General features: G+C 32.9%; 3 protein-coding genes across 3 annotated transcripts; 1 reads left to right on the plus strand and 2 right to left on the minus strand.

Annotated features, from left to right (window-relative positions):
- Window positions 1–91: 91 nt before the first annotated feature.
- LOC131849618 (N6-adenosine-methyltransferase catalytic subunit) lies at window positions 92–10,714 on the minus strand. The gene is made up of 13 exons (XM_059199727.1): window positions 10,302–10,714; window positions 9,055–9,244; window positions 8,168–8,292; window positions 7,448–7,539; window positions 6,845–6,971; window positions 6,027–6,207; window positions 5,331–5,419; window positions 4,796–4,891; window positions 3,594–3,738; window positions 2,969–3,116; window positions 2,583–2,694; window positions 1,282–1,348; window positions 92–818 (listed from the first exon to the last, which is right to left on the minus strand). Exons 1-13 carry the CDS (start codon window positions 10,489–10,491, stop codon window positions 692–694), a joined length of 1,689 nt encoding a protein of 562 aa, XP_059055710.1. The 5' UTR covers window positions 10,492–10,714; the 3' UTR covers window positions 92–691.
- An 880-nt stretch (window positions 10,715–11,594) lies between these two features.
- Window positions 11,595–13,812, plus strand: LOC131849795 (DNA polymerase interacting tetratricopeptide repeat-containing, protein of 47 kDa). The gene is made up of 3 exons (XM_059199914.1): window positions 11,595–11,830; window positions 12,523–12,713; window positions 12,931–13,812. Exons 1-3 carry the CDS (start codon window positions 11,678–11,680, stop codon window positions 13,742–13,744), a joined length of 1,158 nt encoding a protein of 385 aa, XP_059055897.1. The 5' UTR covers window positions 11,595–11,677; the 3' UTR covers window positions 13,745–13,812.
- Window positions 13,813–13,883: 71 nt separating this feature from the next.
- Window positions 13,884–19,984, minus strand: LOC131849798 (uncharacterized). The gene is made up of 10 exons (XM_059199918.1): window positions 19,922–19,984; window positions 19,216–19,383; window positions 19,069–19,146; window positions 18,505–18,637; window positions 17,587–17,818; window positions 16,794–16,983; window positions 16,301–16,400; window positions 15,610–15,723; window positions 15,027–15,151; window positions 13,884–14,297 (listed from the first exon to the last, which is right to left on the minus strand). Exons 1-10 carry the CDS (start codon window positions 19,982–19,984, stop codon window positions 14,154–14,156), a joined length of 1,347 nt encoding a protein of 448 aa, XP_059055901.1. The 3' UTR covers window positions 13,884–14,153.
- Between the last annotated feature and the right edge of the window lie 2,324 nt (window positions 19,985–22,308).

A 22,308-nucleotide genomic window follows, 5' to 3' on the forward strand; every position in this document is an offset into this window, starting at 1 on the left:
ATGTGTTAGCATTAAAGTCGATTTCCTAAATATGTTTTTATATAATTAATATAGTTTTGACAATTTGTTTCTCTGCTTGTGGGAGAATGCCCTCAAATACAAAGTGCGCAAGAGTCATTGTGTTTGCGTTTTAAACATATCGCAAGTACAATATTAAGTAAAGTTGCACTTCATTTGCGCAAAGTTCAGTACCAAGTGTACTGTATGTGCATATATTAGGAAAGCATATTTATTTTTGTAAATTTAAGACGGCTCATTCTACACAATTGAAAAGGACGGGCCACCTGATATTTAAAGAGTATATTTTATGCATTTGAATATGTATACAAGCTGGCTGACTATTTGATGGTAAGTGGTAAAGGTCGCCGACATACATGAACAAACAGTGCAGTATCATGTGACGCCCGCTTTACCACTCATGCGGTACTATTCAGGAGGACTAAAATATACTGCCTCTTATTCTGTAATTTTAGGTTTGAGACCTTTTAACAAACTTGAAATTACAGGATAAGAGGCATGACTTCCTAGTCCTCTAGAATGTCTATGCATGAGTAATTTTGTTCAAGTATATAGGCGACGGTTATCTTACCATCATGTGAGCCGTCAACTTGTTTGCCATTCGAGCGATGTCTGGTGGGGTAATGCTGAGCAAGATTTGTTTCTACTATTGTTTATGGGTTGTTGGCGATGGTCAGGCTAGCCCGGCGTCGGGTGCTGGCGGCGCCATACAGTTGCCGTCCGGGTACCGCTTCTTGAATGCTGCTATAAGGTCTGGGTCCACTAATCTAACGCCGTCCACTTGATTGCCGAGTGTGATCCTATAACAGATGCATTAAAGTGCTATTACACTATCCTTGTGTCAATTGACAATAGTTTACAGTGTTAGTCCAGTGGTCAAATTTCGACCATAACTAAGTTAAATGATAATTTTGAACATTAATAAGGTTCTATTGTCAGACTTGCTCAATGTATTAATACACAGATTAATTTGATAAAAGCACAGAAAATAACCTCAATTCGCTGATTTGACAATTAACAATATTGACATTGACATTTTATATCAGTCATGTAATAAAATGGTAATGTTTTATTTATAGATGGCGCTGTATGGATTGTCCAGGGTAATTAATATTGTTATATAGGTCAGTATTGATGTGTTATGTCTCTGTACTCTGTAACTTCTCACCCTAGAAACCCGGATAGACCATAACAATCCATAAAAGGCTTAATAGAAAAAAATCGTATACTACTATTTAAACTGTCTCTAAGAAAAATAATTACCAATTAGGTTGAACATTGTGTGGTCTGCCGAAGAGTTCTATTTTCCTTGTACCAGGACTTAGTCTCTCTGCAAACAAATTGAAATATTTAAAATTATAGGATGCTAATGTTGATCTCAGATGTGTAAGATAGCACTAATCAATGATGACGATTAGGCTTTGAAGCCGGCTACCGCAAGGGAAACCTCAAGTAGCGCCCGTGACTTGTGACACGGGTTTAGGTTTAAAAGGCCCTTTTAGGATGCATTAACACTCACCTTCACTAATTGCAGCCTCCCCCCAGGCTCAATTAAGACTGGGATAAACCCATTATTTAATTTGTTTAAAACATAACCGGCACGCTCTGCGCACGTCGACTGAATACCGCGGCTCACCCAACGAAAGAGAATTATTCAATTTTTTTTTTTTTTCGGACTACTCTAATGCTTTTGGCCGTAGCTGGCCTTTACAGCTTCACCGGACGTTAGCGAATTATTCAACTACCAACCTCCGTATTTATAGACCGAAGTCAGTGTAGTAGGTCGGTCTATAAATACTAGATGGCGCTATTTACAATATTTGTAATAATCTTTATATTGGTACTTCATAGTACTAAACACATACTATCTACTTTTAATATGTTTTTAAATATCGAATTTTTCTACAATATTGATGTGAACTCTAACACATGCAATATTAGATTGAAGTAAACAATAATTATACTAATATATTTATTGCCGACCATGTTTCTTGTTATCTCTACTAGTAGAATTAGAAAATACCTAAATCCTATATAAACCCATCAAATGCGAGGTAAACTTTGTAAAAAATCGTTTGCGTGAATACCTCCGTTTACCTATTTCAATCGCCTAGCAGTTTTGAAATTACAGAATAAAAGGCATGATATCTTAGTCCTCTGACACGGGAGTCAAATGATAACGTGATGTTGTAGTACTGTTCATGTGTATATATCCAGCTCGAAGGACCACTGTCAAGGCCCTAAGGTATCTTCAATGAAATGGACTGTATGTTTAAATATAATGAATTGCGAATTTATAAATTAATCAACAAGAGAGTGACGACGCGCGTCCTTGAAGCCGCTCGTGATGGCATTGAAGAGTGATCGCCGACCGGCGTTGTATTATACAAATAAACTTTACTCTTGAAACTCTATCTATTGCTAAAAACTGCATTAAAATCCTTTGCGTAGTTTAAAAGATCTAAGCGAAAGACAGCGGAAGCGCCTTCATTTTATACTATGTAATAGTTATACAAAGTCTTAAATATAGGTTCAGTTATTTGCGAGTTCTACAATATATTCACCTATAATGCCGTATATTTCATCAGGTTTGTGAGAGGTGGCGCGCACTTCAGCCACTATGACGTCACAGTCCAATCCCCGATTCAGATTCTCAGGGTTTCCCTTCATGCCCACCTGCAACAAACATTTTAGATATTTTAAGGTTATATTCTAAAAAGTAACCGAAACAGAATTGAAGTTTAACGTTATAAATCAAGAATTAAAAAACCAATATTATAGTAGGTATATTTTATTTTAATTTTACTATCCGACCTATGGCTGGATACTTTCCGGTATCCATCCGGATAATGAAAACAAGGCCGGATACCGGATATCCGTTTCATATCTAATCATTATAAACAATATATTAGCATGTAGGGGCAGTAATAGAACGCCAATATAATCATACCAAACAGTGTTCCTTGCCGTGATTGAGCCAGTGTCCCGTGCGGCCGGTGCGTATGATTCGCTGCAGCTGGTTCGTCTTCACCCATATCAACTCGTCCACCCGCTCGTAGCCCCATAGCTTCAAACACTCTCGACCGAGCTCCATGGCCCTGTTTGTTTTTGTTTAAATAAATATCACTTTGTTAACACTTTGCTTTATTGACTGAAAGTATAAGTTTCTAGCCCTTTTTTTTACATGAATTTATGTAACGATATTTTCTGTGACGGGACTGTAATTAAATTTCTTTATATGATGACCCGAAATTATAGAACCATTAGTTATGGAACCATCAAATCAACAGGATTCAGTTTCTAGTTCTGAATATGATGATATTTCCATACAACCTTATTAAAAAATAACCTATGTCTTTTCTCGAGGTCTAGACTATCTGTGTACCAAATATCATTCAAATCGGTACAGTAGTTATGGCGTGAAAGCGCGATAAAGTTTCGTATTTATAAGAGCAGTTTTACTATGATATATTAAACATAATAATTAATTTAATATAGTATTTAATTAGTAAAACTATAAAAGATTATAAAGTGTACATGGTATTGTATATGGATGGTTTCCTTATGGTTGGTACCTGCCAGTAACCCAGAGGAAGATGAGTCCACTGTCTTGCAGCTCAGGGACACCCAGACATCGCATCTCGTCGTCCGACATCGTGCCATACGGCAGCTCCATGTGGATATCCCACGGGGGGTCCGCCATTATCACGGCGAACTTACCTGAGTAATGAAATGTCATCAAGAATTACCTATTCAATATTTCTCCTTGGTTTTGTTACTTATATAATAGATACATTGGTATAAAATGGGAGAGTTATTCAGACATACAAATTGGCAAAGATTTTATTTGTCGCCAAATTTCAACTCGTTGGTACGCTCTTGAGCGTAATTCAAGGTAGTAAATTATTGAGCCACGACGCTCTCAATCTATACAAATAAATTAAATTAAAGTGTCTGATTGTAATATGAAATTAACAGCATTTCACTAAATACATATTAAAGTATATACGGCACGTAATAAATAATATAAAAAATTGTCTGTCTGTTTGCTCTTGCTACTCTCTGATATAGCGGCATGGATTTTGACTGTACTTTCACTCGCAGATAGCAAAAAAATATTCTCTAGCTCAAGCCAAAATAAAAATAAAAGATTTTTTAATAAGTCTGGACTATGATCAATGTGAGAAATTGTTTCAAACCGAATTTTAATTACATAAAGCCTCAGTAGTACTTAATATGTGTATATCTATTGTATGTATTAATATATTTTATATTTATTACTATTTATAGATATTTATTTATTATATATATACTTTTTAATATAACGCCATAAGTGTTGCATAACCTAACATATCAATTATGTGTAATGATATCCTCTGAACCAACATATCAATTGCATGTCTAGTGTGTATCCTCTGAACCACACGATGTGTACTTGCATGTAAAAGTGTTTTATTGGCCAATAAAGTTTATTATTATTATTATTTTTATCCAAAAATTCTCATCTCCCCTTTTAAGGAGAGGAGATGGCAATTATTATTATTATTATAAATATAAGGAGTAACTTAAGTTACTTTTATTTTAGAAATGTTATTAATTTTAATAATAAAAATGATTCCTCGCGGACGAAGTCGCAGGTAGTTTAACCGCTAGTTTTTAATATAATATTTTTTTTTAAGCCACAATCATATAGAGGTCTCCACAATCGTATCATTTTCGTAAACAATATATGATTGTATGAACCTGGGTACTTTAATATAATGAAGAATAAACTCACCTAAAAACGTCATATCTAAGTAACGTAAATCACATTGTAACCATTGCGGCGGTGTAAGCGTCAGTACACCGTCTGGCTTAGGTGCTACACTTGCACCTACAAATTAACAAAACATATTCAATATATAGATAAACTCATTTTTTTATGAAAAAGTATTGCAAACATGCTTACGGCCTATATCAGTAACTTATACCTATAATACAAGGTTTAAAGAAAACTCGCTGTTTGTAAAGATCGATTAGAAAACGTCAATAGGTCCTTTATAGGTAATAGGTATAAAATTTTACAATAAGATGCCAAAGGATTCACTGGAATTACTTTTAAGTATTCTTTCTTACATGTATATAAAATATTTGTTAAATCATTATTATTGAGCAAACCCTAAAGTAAATATAAATTGACACACAAGTTTTTTTTCGATGTCGGCCAGATTAGATATCACGACCTCTTGGACATAATTCAGGGTAGTACACCGTCAAGCCACGATGGTACTATAGTCTAAGGTAATAAAATAGACGAAACAAAAATAACTTACCATTCTGCGAGCTCTTGCCTGCTGGCTCTAAGGATGATTTGTGGGCATTTGCATTAGGATCAGTATTGTCTACCTCGTAATGGACATATCTATGAAGAAAAGTATAAATTAATTTATATATTTGATTAAATAACATACTTAAATAGTACGGTCCGAACTTGAATATTTCTTTTGTTTTATTCATTTTATTATAAAGAATCTAACTGGCAGCTTCATGTGAATTTTTTATACATCATTTCTGTCATTATATTCTTTTTATTTTTATTCATTTTTATTTAAAACTTCAGTTGGGTTTGATTATTAATTATTTTCTGCATCATATTTCTATCTTTCTACTCTTAGATATGGACCTATTTTATGGGGAAAATCCGTATTAATAAAGCAACTTTTCATAATTCTGAAGAAATGTATATTATGTGTTATTTGTGGAGGAGGAACTTTACCTTCAATGTACATATTTGAGATATAAGTATTCATGAAAAAATATGTACACTTGTTCAAAAATAAATTATTTAAATATCTTATCTTAAATTAGTTGCAGTAGTTAACCTGCTGCAAAAAATTTAAGGGAAGTTAACCTTAATGGTTTTCAGGGTGAAATGCGTCGATGACACCCTAACAGGGTACATTACTAGCTATGACACCACTATTCCCTATTACTAAAACTATTTAGATAGAGAAAGTTGCATGACATACTTGCAGCTGTCCATATGGAAGCAAGTGTTGAGAAAGGAACAGTCTCCTAATGACTCGTCGGTGTGACCCTGTATGATCTTCTTGAAGTGCAACTTTTTGCAGGTGTAGTGTGACGCTGGTCCTGATGCACGCATACACTCCGCGCGGGTGCCGTGTGGACAAAACTCCATTACTTGCGCACCTGACAAATACATGCATACAATAAAATCAAGAGTTTACTCTTGATTTTATTAAAACTAGTGATCGCCCAGTAATCGACATTTTATCATGCTCAAAAGGAGTCTTCAACAACTGTAGAATGTAATTGTAAAATGGTGTTATCTAAATAAAGAATTTTGAATTTTTTGAATCATAATTAATTTAACATTCAGTAAGACTTTAGAGAAATAATTTTAAAGACAAACAATATTATAAAAATATATGTAGAGTGTATAATGCTTTTTTTATTGATTTAACGTATTTTTATATATAATACATAAATAAAATATATAGTAAACACTTTAAATACCCAGAACAACAACAAACATACTCATCACAAACAATCATACTCATGAATACAAATGTTTGTATCGTGTGAGGAATCGAACCTGCAACCATCGGAATTAAAGCAATAAACATGTTTCTTCTTTGTCGATTCCTCAAGGCTGACGGTCGTGACCACCAGGAATGCTTCTTCCAAATATTCTTGTTATACCTAGTTCTTCCAATATAGATGCATTAGTACGGCGCTCCGTCCATGAAATACCTAACAATTTGCGCCAACACTACCTCTCCAAAGCTATAATTATGTAACAAGTACCATAATTACTTTTCCTTACCTCCTTGGCTTTTGAATTTGTCCGCAAGTGATTTCTCCTTGGCAGTGGGCTTGCTGAGTAGATCCATGATCTCCTCGCCCACCCTTTTGACTGCCTTTTCTCTACTAGACGGCATTGCTAATAATGACTGTAACAACATTTATAAACAACATTAATAAACAATTTTTTATATTATTGGAATGACTAACCCCTTATTCTAGGTGGTGCTACCTACAAATATGAATTATACCACAGACAAAACATCATTATCTGACTCCCATAGTACCAATATCTCACCCTAGAACCGAAACACGGCTTACAAAGCAAGTAGCTTGGCCATTGAAATAGAATACTGCTTTTTTGCAATTAGGTCACTCTTAAATTATGAATAAACGGGAAAAACAGATGACCGAAGAGGTGGGAGGATGTACTTGTTAGGGACATATTAGAGAGTGAGGTCTCTGACTGAGGACTATGTAAGGACAGGATAAAGTGGCGGAGAAGAAGAAGGAAAGCTGAGCTCCATATGGGATATATAGCTAGGAAGAGAGAGAGAGAGAATGGTAAGGCACAATGCCTTTTAAATTGTGATGATAGGATAACAAATATATCCTATATACCCACCATTATATCAGTGTCACTCTTCCCTGTTTTTTTCTCCTCAATGGTTGTTTTTGTTATTTTGACCTTTGTACTATCATCAGTAACACTGCTTCCTAGAAAAAGTACAAGAGTTTTATAATTACAATAATTTATTCATAAAAAAAGCTCATGCAGCATAATATTTAGTCAATATTTAATCAATATATTTCCAATATATTATAGTCTTTTATGTATTGACTATTAAATAACTAGACATCACAGTTTTTTAAATTAATTTAATAGAATAAGTTTAGAAACTTATATAATAAATTTAATATTCTTCCTTTGCTCATGACACCTGGAACCAGGGACCTGGGGGCCCCATGAGACTTTGCCTGCTCCAGTTTATTACTGTTAACTAACCAAACTACAGGTAACACACATAGAAAAATATAGAGGAATGAAGTACCTGCTATTTGAAATTCAAAATATCTTTATTCATGTAGGTCCATTACAGACAATTATGACAAGTCTAATTAAACTATGGTCTATATATATGATAGTGTAATCATTACATCTATTACTTGGGGGATACTCTAATATAATAGCTAATACATCTAGGAACAAATCTTAAGTCTAATCTTACATGACAAAGACATCAAATGAAATAGTGGCAGACCATGCTTCATCATGATACCTCATTCTAATATACTAGTCATTTCTACTACATAGTTCATAAGTAGTAAAATAAGTCCTCCATACCTTTCCTCTTTGTGGTTGCAGATTGTTCTTCCATGAGAGCAGCAAGCACAGCTGCCAATCTCACACATTCTGCACTCACCACCTCAATATCTCCATCCAATGTGCTCTCAGAACGCTCCTTTATTCTATTTACATAAAAACAAGACTTCATAACAATCTATACTAATATTACAAAGAGATAAAGTTTGTGAGTTTCTGAGGTTGTAGACTGTAAACTTTGGATCTACTGAACTGATTTTGGAAATTATTTTATTGATAGAAAACCACTTTATTTGTGTAATGAATATAATTTAACTTGGTAGTCAGATTTGCAAAGTCGAAGAAAACATTGTCCCACAGAAATGTTTCTTACAAATGCTGCTTTTTACTATGAATTATATATGAGTATGATTAAGTTCATTGTTAGGGTAGATGGCTGCACCATGCTATTTTTATTACAATTCATATAAATTTAGAATAAAAAATACACAAAACAAAGTATACAACTAATACCTGGCAATTTTATCACTTCCACAATGAACTAACTGACATGACTCTGTCCTCCAAAAGTACCTTGTAAATGCCTAGTACGGATATGTAAACCTTTCTATCATCATAACAAAAAGATTAACTATCCTCATGAAAACCATACTAATAATTGTTTGTTGTAGCTCAAGCGTTGTGCTGTCCTTAATTATAATATACCAAACTCGAATGAAATTGTCAAACTTTACCGAGCAAACTGAAATAAGTCACATCTACAAATTACACTGTGTCTCTCAAACTATGACATTGGCAAAATCACTGATCAAATTGGAGGCGGCCACTCAAAATAAAGAAGAAGAACATGATCAGTATCAGTAAGTAATCATAATTATGTAATATCTATATCAGTTATTACAACTTACATTATAAGTTTCTGGGTGGCAAATTTCTGGAGCAAACTGGCCACTATTCCTGTATCCACATCCCCCAGTCCAGGCATCAGGGCACTGGCAGTAGATGGCAATTGTAGCTGCATGTCTGATAACACTTGTAGCAACCGCACTTCTAATGATGCTGACGGAATTTGTTTAGGTTTCTCTGTTCTTTGAGGAGCTGAAATTAGAAATGTAGTTAGATAATTTAAAAAAGGTTTATTTAGTTTCGTTCTTTAATTAAATTTACTGATTTCAATTCCTTTACCAACTTTTGTTTATGTAAATTTAATAGGTGTTTAATGGGATAAAATCCTTTAACCAAGTACCACATGATATTGACCTGTTTTGTTCCAGCACTGCCTCAGTTAGGAAACTCATATGTAACCAATTCTTTAACGGTACATAGCCATACTTTATTTGTGTGTTCTGTGGATACATCATTACTTGTGGGTATGTTAGTATATTTACTTGTGCTGTATAACTACAACTGAAACACTATCACATGATTACTTCGATATGTTAAAATTGAATAATGAAAAATTTAATCTGGTAATACTATTGGTGAAGATTATTAATTGGCATAGGACCATTTGATATGACAAGTAACATGTAAAATGACACTGTTAATCTTCCTAAATAAATAGTTTTGGATCTACATAGCTTTACTAGATTAATTATAGTCTATTATACCATAAACAATTTGGGAGATGACCTTGTATTTCATTAGTTATCAAGATGAGGGATTTCAATATTTTGAATATATTAGACATATAATAATAATAATACCCCTGGACAATTCACACAATGCCATCTAGTCCCAAGGCAAGCCCAGCATATGTTATGGGTACTACACAACTGAAATAAGTTACTTATATAATTCTTTTTGTAAATACATACATAATATATTTAGAAAACATCCAGACAGATAAAAACATCATAATTATGAATACAAATATTAGTAACATGCAAGAAATAGAACCTGTAACCATCTGAGCTTAAGAGGGACTGCCACTAGAGAATCTAGGCCATGACATACACTACTTAAATACTGTTATTTATTTAAAAGGTATAACTGCTTTAAAATTAACAAAAAAATGTACCAGTTGACTTTCTTGCCAGCTCTGCTCGAATGAAATGGCTAGCCCAACTGGATGGTAGGGATAGTGATATAGTGCATAAGATCTGAAACATTTCCTGAATGTTTGTTTTGAAAAATTATTAACCATATATCTTACGTTCATTTTTCGGTGGCGCCGGGCTATGTACAGCTCGATCTTTTCCGCTCGGCGATCCTTCACTTTTTTCAGGCGGCACTAAGTTGGCGCCCAAAATATTTTGCCGTTCCTTCTTTCGTTTCTCAAGCTTTTCTCTTAAACTGTTCCTCTTACTTTTCACTGCTTGAATCGCTTCCCAAGCGTCAGACATGATGGTGTTTGAATTTCAGATATATTACCATGCAAAGAAAGCCGGTTGGTTTATTTATATGCGATATTTAGTTACAGTTGGTAGTCTCAGTGTTTCTAAAACGATATAATCATTATTACATATTTGATGACTTGTTATATTTAACTGTTGTTATATTTTAAATATTATAATTTTATTTAAAAATTATATGTATAATAATATTATTAATTAAAAACAAAATTCAACATAGTGAAATGAAAAATGAAGCCACATATAATTGACACTGATAGATGGTGTCAGCTACAGGTGAAATGGATATGACATTTGACTGACATTGACATTAGAGGTAACGCTTAAATGCATGCCTGTATGGGCGCAGTTCCCTTTGCCTTTCCGTTAAATTCTTGTACAGGAAGGCTACTATGACCGAATAATAAACACTTCTTATGCAGGGCAGTAGAGAAGGCTCAATAGCCTGAGTACTTTAGGCGTCACGAGTGCAGAAAATGCGAGTATATACAAAAATGGCATGGTGGTATTCTATATTAATAGTATGAAAAGATATATAAAAAGATATATGTAACAGATAGTTATGACATAAAATATTAAGAACTAATGTTTAAATATATCTCTTATAAACCTAATCTCTCTTGTTACGTAAGTATTATATCATTATTATATTAAATTTCATAGCTGTTTTTAATTTATATTGTTAAATTGTATGCAAAAGATATTACTTTTACGCGTGTAACTAAAGTAAAGGTGTGAACAAGGAATTACTATGTTTAATCTATAATGTAAATTCCAATAGTTCTCTTGGTGATCTGTGGATTCTAAAATAAAAAAGTAATAAAATACGGATTGTCATTTTCTATTTCCGACTTCCGTCAAAACAAAAAGTAAAACATAAAACCATATGACAATATGATATTAAAACTTAAATTGAAATCATTAAAATAAACTAAAACAATATTTACTGTTATTGATAATCAGTTTTCCATGGAATAGAAAAGTAATAAAATAAAGTATAGTACTATGTGACTATTTGTTTAGTTTATACTAACAATTTGAATTGTATTATAATAATCCAAATATTTTTATAGTGGTCATTATGCGTATAGTGTCGTAATTACTATTCTTTAAAACTTATTTCGCGAAGACAAACTATATAATAACAAAACTTATTAATATAAAATAACCTATACAAATGGCTGAGGAGGTGCGGAAAAGCGGTAACCAAGCAATGACAGATGACGAGAGACTTGCCTTGTGTCAGAAATTGGACAAAGAACTTGACGAGTTCATTGATAGTTTGGAGAAGAAGAGGTATACAGAAGGATGGCCAGAGGACCGATGGGAGGTAATGGATATATTTAAATTATAATTTATATATATTTTACTTTCATTTCAGTTAAAGGGAGGTGGATGACATGAGGTTGGAAGAGTCCCAAACTGTAGGTAAAAAAAAATATAAAATTTAAAAGGTGTTCCCTGGGAAAGCCCTTAAATTATATTGATATCACATACATTTCAATTTGAGTATTACTACCAGAATTTTTAATTATTACAATGTTACTAGCTCTGACAGAGCAGGCAGAGGGTAAAATTACTCTAATTTGTGTCACATTATTTAATCTAAATTTTAATTTATATGAAAACAAGTCTTTCCGGGTTCTCACTTATAATGAAGAAATATATAATATACACTTGAAGTAATGTATTTAGTAAAACTAGAACTATAATTAACTAGCTACCCTCCTGGCTTCGCACAGGTGTAAATGTATTATAGATATAAATTATATTATAAATATAAACCTTCCTCTAGAATCAATCTATCTATTGCTAAAAAGTGCATTAAAATGTATTACATAGTGTAAAAGATTTAAGCGTACAGACAGCAGAAGCGACTTTGTTTCATACTGTGTAAAGATACTGTCTAGAATTTCAGTTAAATAATGAAAAACATTTATAATGTAATTGTGTAATATAAACAAAGTCACCCAGAAATTTATTTTCTGTCATTTTTGTAAATGAATTAATCTCTATTTCCAGGAGGAGATGGAGAAGCATCCTTTCTTCATGAAGACAGCACCCGATAATGGTGATATGTCCCCACTAGCTGAAGGTCTAGCTAAATTGAAGTATGACCCTGATGAGAACACTCCACTGGAGCTTGCAACCAATTACAAAGAAGATGGAAACTTCAATTTCAAACACAAGAATTATAGGCTGGCTATTATAGGGTAATTATTATATTCAAATTTTCTCTCCTTGTTCGATAACTTGTTTCTTACATGTCGTACAATTTTGTTTATTAGAAATCTTAAAAAATATTAATGTATTATAAAAGTAGCAATTTGAAAACATTCCTACTCAATTAAATAGATTTGAATGGTATTTAGTATGCTAGTTGGTATTGTTATTATTGACTATGAAAAAATATGTCAATTTATTTTGCAGTTACACAGAAGGACTGAAAGTGAAATGCAATGATCCAGAAATTAATGCCAGTTTGTATAATAATAGAGGAGCATCACATTGGCACTTGAAAAACTATAGGTCTTCACTATATGATAGTGAGAAAGCCTTATCAATTAACCCAAATCATGTCAAAGCAAGATTAAGAGCGGCAAAATCAGCTTTAGAGATTGCTAAGTATGACTTATGCATAAAACATTGCCAGGAATATTTAGCTAGTCAACCGAAAGACAAAGAAATTATAGACCTTATGAATGCAGCTAAAAAGAAAAAAATAATACAAGAAAGGGATCAGAGAAAGAGAGAGAGGTTAGAAACAAAGAATAGTGAACAAAAGGATGCGGTAATAAAAGTCATAATTGAAAGAGGTATAAAGATATCAAATTGTGAAGATGAGGATGACATTGAGTTGTCAAAGTTGGAACCGACATTGCCTGGTGCTCAAGATGCCGTGGTCCACATTGAAGATGGTATATTAAAATGGCCAGTGTTGTTCTTGTATCCAGAATATCAAATGACAGATTTTATCAAAGCTTGCCCTGAGAATGTGCCGTTAATCAATCAGCTTGAACAGCTGTTTCCAGCGCCATGGGACCAGGAAGATAAATACAGTTGTGATAAGGTTAATGTATACTTTGAGGGTTATGATAAAATGCCACATATAATCAAACCATCTAAGAATTTAGGGGACATATTAGTAACTAAGTATTTTGAGGTTAAAGCTGGAACACCTGCATTTTTCATATTGCCTCGTGGCAGTAATATTGAGAGTAGGTTTTTGGAGAGTTTTCTTTAGTACATAATATATGTGTAGTTTGTTAATATTGTTTTATATTGATCAATTTTTATTTATTACATATGATCTATAATAATATATAATATATGCTAACTACTAACATAATATATGAATAATAGATATAAACACCTTCTATACTACTACTCTACTAGTATGAGATTTATGCGAGCCTGCAATTTCTGTCTGGACACCTTCATCCCCTGTTTTGCCACTTTCCAAATTATCTTTGAGATAAACTTTTGAGATTTAACCTCTTAGAATCGTCATATGTTTTATCATACATATATGTTATTTACATATATTTTTATTATACATATATGTTATATATGTACAAATATATTATTCAGTATAAGGATTTGCATTTGTTGAATAAACAGCACTTTATTTTACAAACTAGTTTATTATTAAATTACTTATTGTCCTCTTCATAATCATAGCCTTTCTGATGTGGATAGAATGAGCCTGGTGATTCGAAGTTGTCCTTCTGGTCTACTATAGAAGGGTATGGATGGTGTGGCATAGCTCCCATCCATTGTGGGTACCAGTACAGACCCTGATAAAACAAAATATTCTTTATTAAAATAAAATGTACATGTAATTAATAATTGAATAATTTGGCTTTTTAATACAAACCAGTGGTTGCCCAGTGGTTGCCCAGTGGTCGAAATTTGACGATAGTATCTAAAGTTAACATTCAGTATAGACAAATAATACTAAGGACAGTATTATCTGTGGTATCATTAATCTATTTGACCATAGACTTTAAACGAAAGAGTATAGTTACCTGTGTGTCAAATACATGGCAGTTTTTAATGTTTTTTTCTATTGATGTAATGTATTTTTTATTTAATATTATTAACGCGAAAGTTTGTAAGTATGGATGTTTGTTACTCTTTCAGGCAAAAACTACTGAACGGATTTTGATTAAACTTTACAGTAATATATCTGATGCATAACCACAAATGCGAAACCGCAGGCACAGCTATTTAATATTATAAACGTGAAAGTTTGTAAGTATGGATGGATGTTTGTTATACCAGCATATGCAATAGCATACGCTGAATGACCACCAGCATATGCAATAGCATATACTGGTGGTCACACTATTCTCCCAAATTTGAATTTAAAAATGTTATTGTATACATGTACAACATTTAATTGAAAAGAATACGACCTGAGTTTCTTCTCAGTTCTTCAGTAGAATCATATCATATATCATAAGAGTCTGTAATAGATCTACATGAGTAAAGATATTTTGAATTGAAATGAAATCGTGCAAGACCTTATTGCCACCTCCCGCGTTACAAGTGAACCTGTCGTCGTGTAGGTCCACAGAATCCAGGTAACTCTTCCCAGCGATGGAGCCGTAATTCGGAGGGTACATGAACAAACATCCTTCCAGTATATCTGTAATAAATGTATATATATCCTGAGTCTAAAGTTCATGTCATTGGATAAGAAATATCTGAATGGTACATTTTGATCCTGGGTCGTTAAGTTTGTGTATAGTAACCGGTTTCAAAAAGTTCAAAATATATACCTATATAATATTATGTTATCTGTGCCTATACACAGTATAAAACAAAGCTGCCGCTGTGTGTACGCTTAGATCTTTTAATCTACGCAACGAATTTTAATGCAATTTTCAGGAATAGATAGAGTTTCAAGAGGAATATTTATATGAAATATATTTATAATAATCATATTATTTTTTAAGCTGTGGTTCGGTATGAATGTTAACATGACATGACATTGAGAGAGTCCTTCAGAATTGGATGAGGTGAGCATAACTCTTGACGGGTGTCACGGGCCTCTTATATCGTGTTTGACACTTTCTGTTCCATAAATACAAAAAATATAGTTACATGGTACGGTGATGTTATCTTCGTTGTCAGGCTCGTCCGGCTTCGGGGTAGATTCAATGTAGGGCGGCACAGGGTCTATGCCGCTTCCAGGATCACCAGGTATTAAGAATGGGCCTAATTTATTAAAAAACAACAAATATTATACATATATGTGTAATTAATAGATTTACTTGTAACTTGCTTCGTTTGCACAAACTTTCATATTCTTCACCTCTATTTCACTTCCTTCCAGTTCTTTTTTTGATATAAAAGATATCATATATACGTCCCAATCGTTGACGTTGCAATCTTCATGTTAAATTTTATTTTCGCCTTCGGTAATCTAGTGTCTAAAGTTTAGATTTACTTCCAATGTTCGCCGTTTCGATTCCTCGCACAACATTAATGATTACATCGGTCTGGATGTTTTCTACGTATTGTGTATTTCCAAAAAATATATTCTATCAGTTGTCTAGTACCCATAACTTAGCTTTGCCTCCAAATAAAAGTTAAAAAAAATATATAATAAAGTACAGTTTAAAAAAAATAAAAAGTACAATCAAAGAGGTCTCACCCTAGGCAGTACCTATACTATAGCGCTAGGTCCCAGAGGTAGTCAATTAATGAAAAGAGGTTGATGATTGTATAAATATTTTGTCACAATTGGTAGTCTGTTTTTTTTTCTGTAGCTCAAAAAAATCTTACTGCTTACCGCCATAATGGTTGGTGTAATTCCACTCGCAGACATGGTGGTCACAGACAAGCGGCGTCTGAGGTTCCTTCGTGTAGTACGTGTGTCCGTTAGGTGTTGTCTGTAGATCATTGTTTTTTATTCCCAAAAGTTTTTTTTAAACCGTTTGAGACGTTTTTCAGGGCATCGTTTTAGCCACCGAGTAGGTCATATCGGAGGCTACTAGAACACCCAGCATCTCAGTATCGCTGTAACCGTCATATGGTCTCCAAACATAAGGCGGGACATATCCTTACGGCATAAACATTTATATTCATGAGTATGATTGGGTCGGTCTGGTTGTTTTCTATGTATAATATGTGTAAAATGAAAAAAACAAATATTAACTATGTATTTGTATCAGTTATTTAGTACCCATAACATAAGCTTTAGCTAGTTTAACCTGGGTCTAGATGGCGATGTGTGAATTGTCCTTAGATTATTATTTTTATTATACACAGGAGATAATATTTACCAGTAGGTAATCGTGGTGTCTATACCGCAACCCTTGTATGTTGAAGTCGAGGATAAAAGATCCCGACGTGATGATGCAGGAGACGGCGGTCAATGGAGGCAGTTTGTACATCACCAGTCCACACTTTACAATTGCTTTGGGGAGCGTAGACACATCTCTTTCTCTTTGCAATATTTTTTTGAAGGGAAACCTTTAAATAGAATACAGATATGATAATATTACACGTACAGATACCTCCTCCAATACAAGAAAATGGTTCCTTCCTAACTCGGACTATTTTATTTCGCCAGCGTAGGTGCTAAAAGTCATTAGATCTGAAGCAGTTCGTAATGCTCGTGATGCTTAGTAATAAAGCATGGAAAAAATGAAAATGAAGACATTAAAATATTCTTCCTATATAGATAGATATAGTTGCTAAAGGATTATAGTTTTTTGCTTTCAAAAAAGTGTGCAATTGTGTCTAATCTTAATAAATATTAATCAGAAGCTACATTCTATTGTGTCATGAGTGTGTGTGTATCATGAGGATGATTATATAGATTACGATGAATATTTACTAGGTTTGTTACCAGTTTGTTGTTTACACACCAAGTCACATGTTAAGCGGAGCGCGTAAAATATGTAGGTCCGACAGTCGACCTTCGATGAAATTTTGATCTCGATCGGTCAAGCCGTTTCGGAGGAGTATCGTGACAAAGAGTGCAAATCTTATCACTAAGATAGCTCCGCGTTTCGCGTTCCGCTCAAAAATAACTGAAGACGCAACAGCTAGTAAAAAGAAATGAAAGCTTACCTGAATATACAAATACCCGTATGACACTCCAATCCGTGCAGATAATTGTCAGTTGGGAATGAAATGTTGGGATCGTCGACGAGGTAGTACTTCTGTTCATCGTGGTAGTGTAAGAAGCCAAGGAAGATGAACGAGCGGTCCTTACAGTATGGCGCCACACCCCGCCCCATGTTGTAAATATCACTGTACAGTTCTGACATGAATATGTAGACGTTTTTGCCGCAGTAAAACTCTGTAATAATGCGTCAAGATATGATTTGTTCCTTTATATACTTATTTACTGATGGCTATATATGGCCGGTGTTCTAGCATGCTTTACTTCTCGCGGGTTCTATCCTAGCGTGATCAAAACATTTAGATTTATGATTACGATTTGCATTCATTTAGATATTTTCTATGTGTGAAGAATTAGATATCTCTAATGATAAACAACGTTTGCTGTCCCAGCAAACGTTGTTTATCATTAAAATAATCTTATATAAAAAATGTCACAGTTTTCGGTGGACTACCCCTAACATTTTTGAGCGTAGGATTAAAATAGATGTTGGCCGATTCTCAGACCTACTCAATACGCTCACAAAATTTCATGAGAATCGGTCAAGCCGTTTCGGAGGAGTATGGGAACGAAAACTGTGACACGAGAATTTTATATATAAGATTTTTTATGTATATTATGGATGCTTTAAGGATTCATATCATGAATTTAACGCTCATTGTTACAACAAGTTCTATTTAGCATAACGCTGATAATTTTTTTTATAGTAAGGGGCCAAACGAACTTGCTGCTCATCTGATAGTAAGTGATTACAGCGAATATGATTTTTTTACCGAAAAATTATTTTTTGGCAAAGCCTAAACATGGGTTAATAAATATTTAATCGATAAATACTAAGTAGACTTTACATTAGCAGCTTTTACCTCGACTCATGTAAAATTCCATGGGTACCGGCCCTCCCGTGTATGTGGCCTTCCTCTCTGCTGCCACCGAGTTATGGTTCTCATACATCGTTAGCATATTATCTAATACATCATCCAACGTTATGAGGAGCACCTATGGAAATAATTATTTACTAAAGTATATTTATTAATACAGTGTGGATATAGTAAACACGAATGAAGAGAATATTTTAAAGAAGGTGTTGTAATAATTATTTACTGAATAAAATGATTTTGAACAATGTAAGAGAATATTTAGTTTTAATACAATGTTATGTACATTTAACAAAAAAAATGTAAGTATAAACGCATTTCCAGTTCGTTAGTACAAGCTTTACAATCAATATCACAAATAGTTTATTCCTGTACATTTTAGCCGCTTATGAACTTCAAATGTTTTGTATCATAATTTTTCCGTACTACGGTAGGGAAAAATTATTAAAAATTGTTTTTATAAATTATATTAATTATATAGTAAATTTGGGACTATGTGGTTCTGTGCAAATGAGGACAAGGGTTATTATTTTATGGCGTTATATTATTCACCTTTAATTCTTGTATGTGTAGCTTTATAAACCGACCAAGATGGTCAGTAGCAATATGCACTCGCTCGTTTATTATGTACTGCAACAAAAATTAGACTTTATTATAAGTAATAGGACTGTTAATGAATGAGGAAAGTAAAAATTTCACCTGATCTTCAGCCGTCTTGATCCTCAGCATCTCGTTCTGGTATAGCCACAAATTATCCAGTTTATCAGTCGGATCGTGGCCGTAGATCTCAAATGCGTCTATGATCATTGCTAGAGTCAGGTTCTCGTTCGGTTCTAAGCAACATGGATGACTCCGAATATTGTACGCCTATAGGTAAAAATTACAGAAAACAGACAAGGATGAAAGTAGTTTTAGTCCCTACATTTTATTAAAAACCCTGTAGTATCTATTACTATAGTATTATTAATATTATAGAAGTTTTGTTTACAGTTCTATATAATAAGGTAACATGTATAAAATTAAGATAAACAATTGCTTGAGCAATTACATTTTTATTTATTTTGTTCGCTATAATAGTTTTACGAGTAGTCAATTTTAGTATTTTTGAATGAAAATCGATATTTTGGACCACTTTGTAAATAAATTCAGAGAAAGAGAGAGATAAGTTGACAATTTGAGCACACCAAATATTGAGTGTCACTTTATATTTCTGACTGACTCAACAAACCAAATGAATTCTAGAAATGGCGGTTGGTTCGCCTGTACCTTTTTGAATTAAAATATAGACAAATATCTCAAGTGTATTGATTATCACGACGTTACCACACGGTTAATACCTCTCATTACTCTCTGGAATACCAGTCATGAAGGTTTATTCTTTATTAATTATTAAGTAATTTCATACCGTTATGTGAACCCAACTGATACATGACATGAACAGCACGCTTGCACGAATATAGGCGTCCATTTTGGCAACATGGCTGCTACTGAACTTAGCGCGGTAAAATTAATTATTTTAATTGGAATTTTTATTGCGACCTTATCCTAGACATTAATATTGTGTAGAGTTTTAAGGTTTATGCACACGAAATGAAGTCAATTAATTTCCTTAGCTTCTGTATCTGCAGAGACACTTTTAGTATCTAAAAGTGTATTACCGACTCGTCTCGGCTTTGCACGGATGAATTACAAATCTTTGAATTTCTCGGCTTCTTCTATGCCATAATACACATGTGTTATAAATATAACCTTCCTCTTGAATCACTCTATCTATTGCTGGAAACTTCTATTAAAATCCGTTGCCTAATTGGAAAGATAAAAGTGAACAGACAGCGGCGACCACTTTGTTTTATACTATGTGAATATAAAAAATGATTCAGTCTAGAATATGATAGTCTCTCGTTTCGATCAGGTTTTTACACGCACAGTGCTTGTTAATCTTAAGTTAGGCATTGCCATTATTAGTGTCGTTGGTTATTTACATTTGTACTGTAAAATCGATTACATAATAATTTAAAATATCGAGTACGAATCGTAGCTGTCTTCGAATACTGGCAACTGGTAAGATTAAAATAGTATTTAAAAAAAGAGAGAAATCGACCCTAACTCGAATACCAAATCTTACGAGTATACATGTCAAAAATTATTGTTGCACACACATTTCTTCACATTTCAAAAAATTATATTTTTTGTACGTTTCTTTCATACATTTCATCATGTCAAAAATTATCTTTTAATGTAGGTACACACATTTCTTTCATACATTTCATACATGTCAAAAATTATCTTTTAAAGTAGGTACATACATTTCTTACATAACATTTCTATACAAAAATGAACTTTTTATGTAGGTACATACATTTCTTTCATACATCTCATACATTTAAAAAATTATATTTTAATTACATGTCAAAAATTATACATTCAAAAAAGGTACATACATTACTTTTACTAAATTTTGAATCGAAGATTGTTAAAAAAAACATTACGATATAGCAAATTTTAGAAGTAAGCATGTAATCACTATGTTGCAATAGATATTTTAAAATCAGTAATATATGCATCAATATCGTATAAGTACTAATATTATAAAAAGAGCAAGAGTCTGATGGTTGGCTGGGTTTTATTTTATATCCTTGATGGTAAACAAGCAGATAACCAACATCTGTGGTGAATGGCTGTTAACTATTAAACTAAACTAAACGTTACTAAAGTAAACGTTGACGTTTGTACCAAGAGAGCCTAACTTGGTTCTCTTTGTTAAATGATCTTCAGCTAAGCTTCAGCTAAGATCTCAGAAAGTTACAGGATAACTTGCACCTTAGAGATACTAAGGCAGTATTCAAACAATGCCTATATATTTTCTACCTATTTAAAATTTTATATGTAGGTACTGTACACTTACAGAAATGAGTTGAGTTACTCTAATAATAATCGAACCTTATTAAAAAATTTTTGATTATATTCACAAATCCTATTTAAGTTACTAAATTCTTTCTTTTTTTCTTTCTATCTTTCTAAAACAACTATTTTGTCCGTAGCTATTTTTCAGCAAATATTATTTAACACTAGCTGACCCGCGCAATTTCGTCTGTATCACACTTACTTGACATTTATCGTTATATTGCGCCCAATATACATAATATCTTTTTAAATTATAGCCTATGTGTTATTCTAATGTATAAGCTATATTACTGTAAAGTTTCATCTAAATCCGTTCAGTAGTTTTTGTGTGAGAGTGTAACAAACATCCATCCATAGTTATACAAACTTTCGCATTTATAATATTAGTAAAATATTGGTGTTTATTACTGAAGTTTGGTAACCACTCGATTTTCTAATATTTCTTTCAGTGTATCAGTTCGATAAAATGTTAAGTAGGTGAGAGGGTAGATAAACAAAAAGGAAATAAAACATAAATGTCCCATAACACTTTATATTATTTAAAATACACACATAGAATTCATTTCATCACTTTACATGTATTTTAAGTATAATTTTATACAACATTATTGCACTTGGATACATTTCTAAATATTTCTGGTAAGCTTATATATTGTCTTTTTCAAATGGAAGTTCTATGGATACCTACCTACGTAATTTTTTTTAATCCATTTTATACTTATTTTAATAAATATTTTTTTATTATGCCAACTTTTGGAAGCCCTTTAATTTTTGTCTTTAGATATACAGATGACCAGCTACTATTAAGTATATAACGGATGTTAGAAAGTAATATTATTAAATTTATAGTTTAGTGTCCAAAGCTTTACGCCTAACAGCTACCAAAGC

The sequence above is a fragment of the Achroia grisella genome, unplaced genomic scaffold (genome assembly GCF_030625045.1).
Source record: "Achroia grisella isolate CSIRO2021 unplaced genomic scaffold, CSIRO_AGI_Agris_v1 utg660, whole genome shotgun sequence".
Taxonomy (NCBI): Eukaryota; Metazoa; Arthropoda; class Insecta; order Lepidoptera; family Pyralidae; genus Achroia; species Achroia grisella.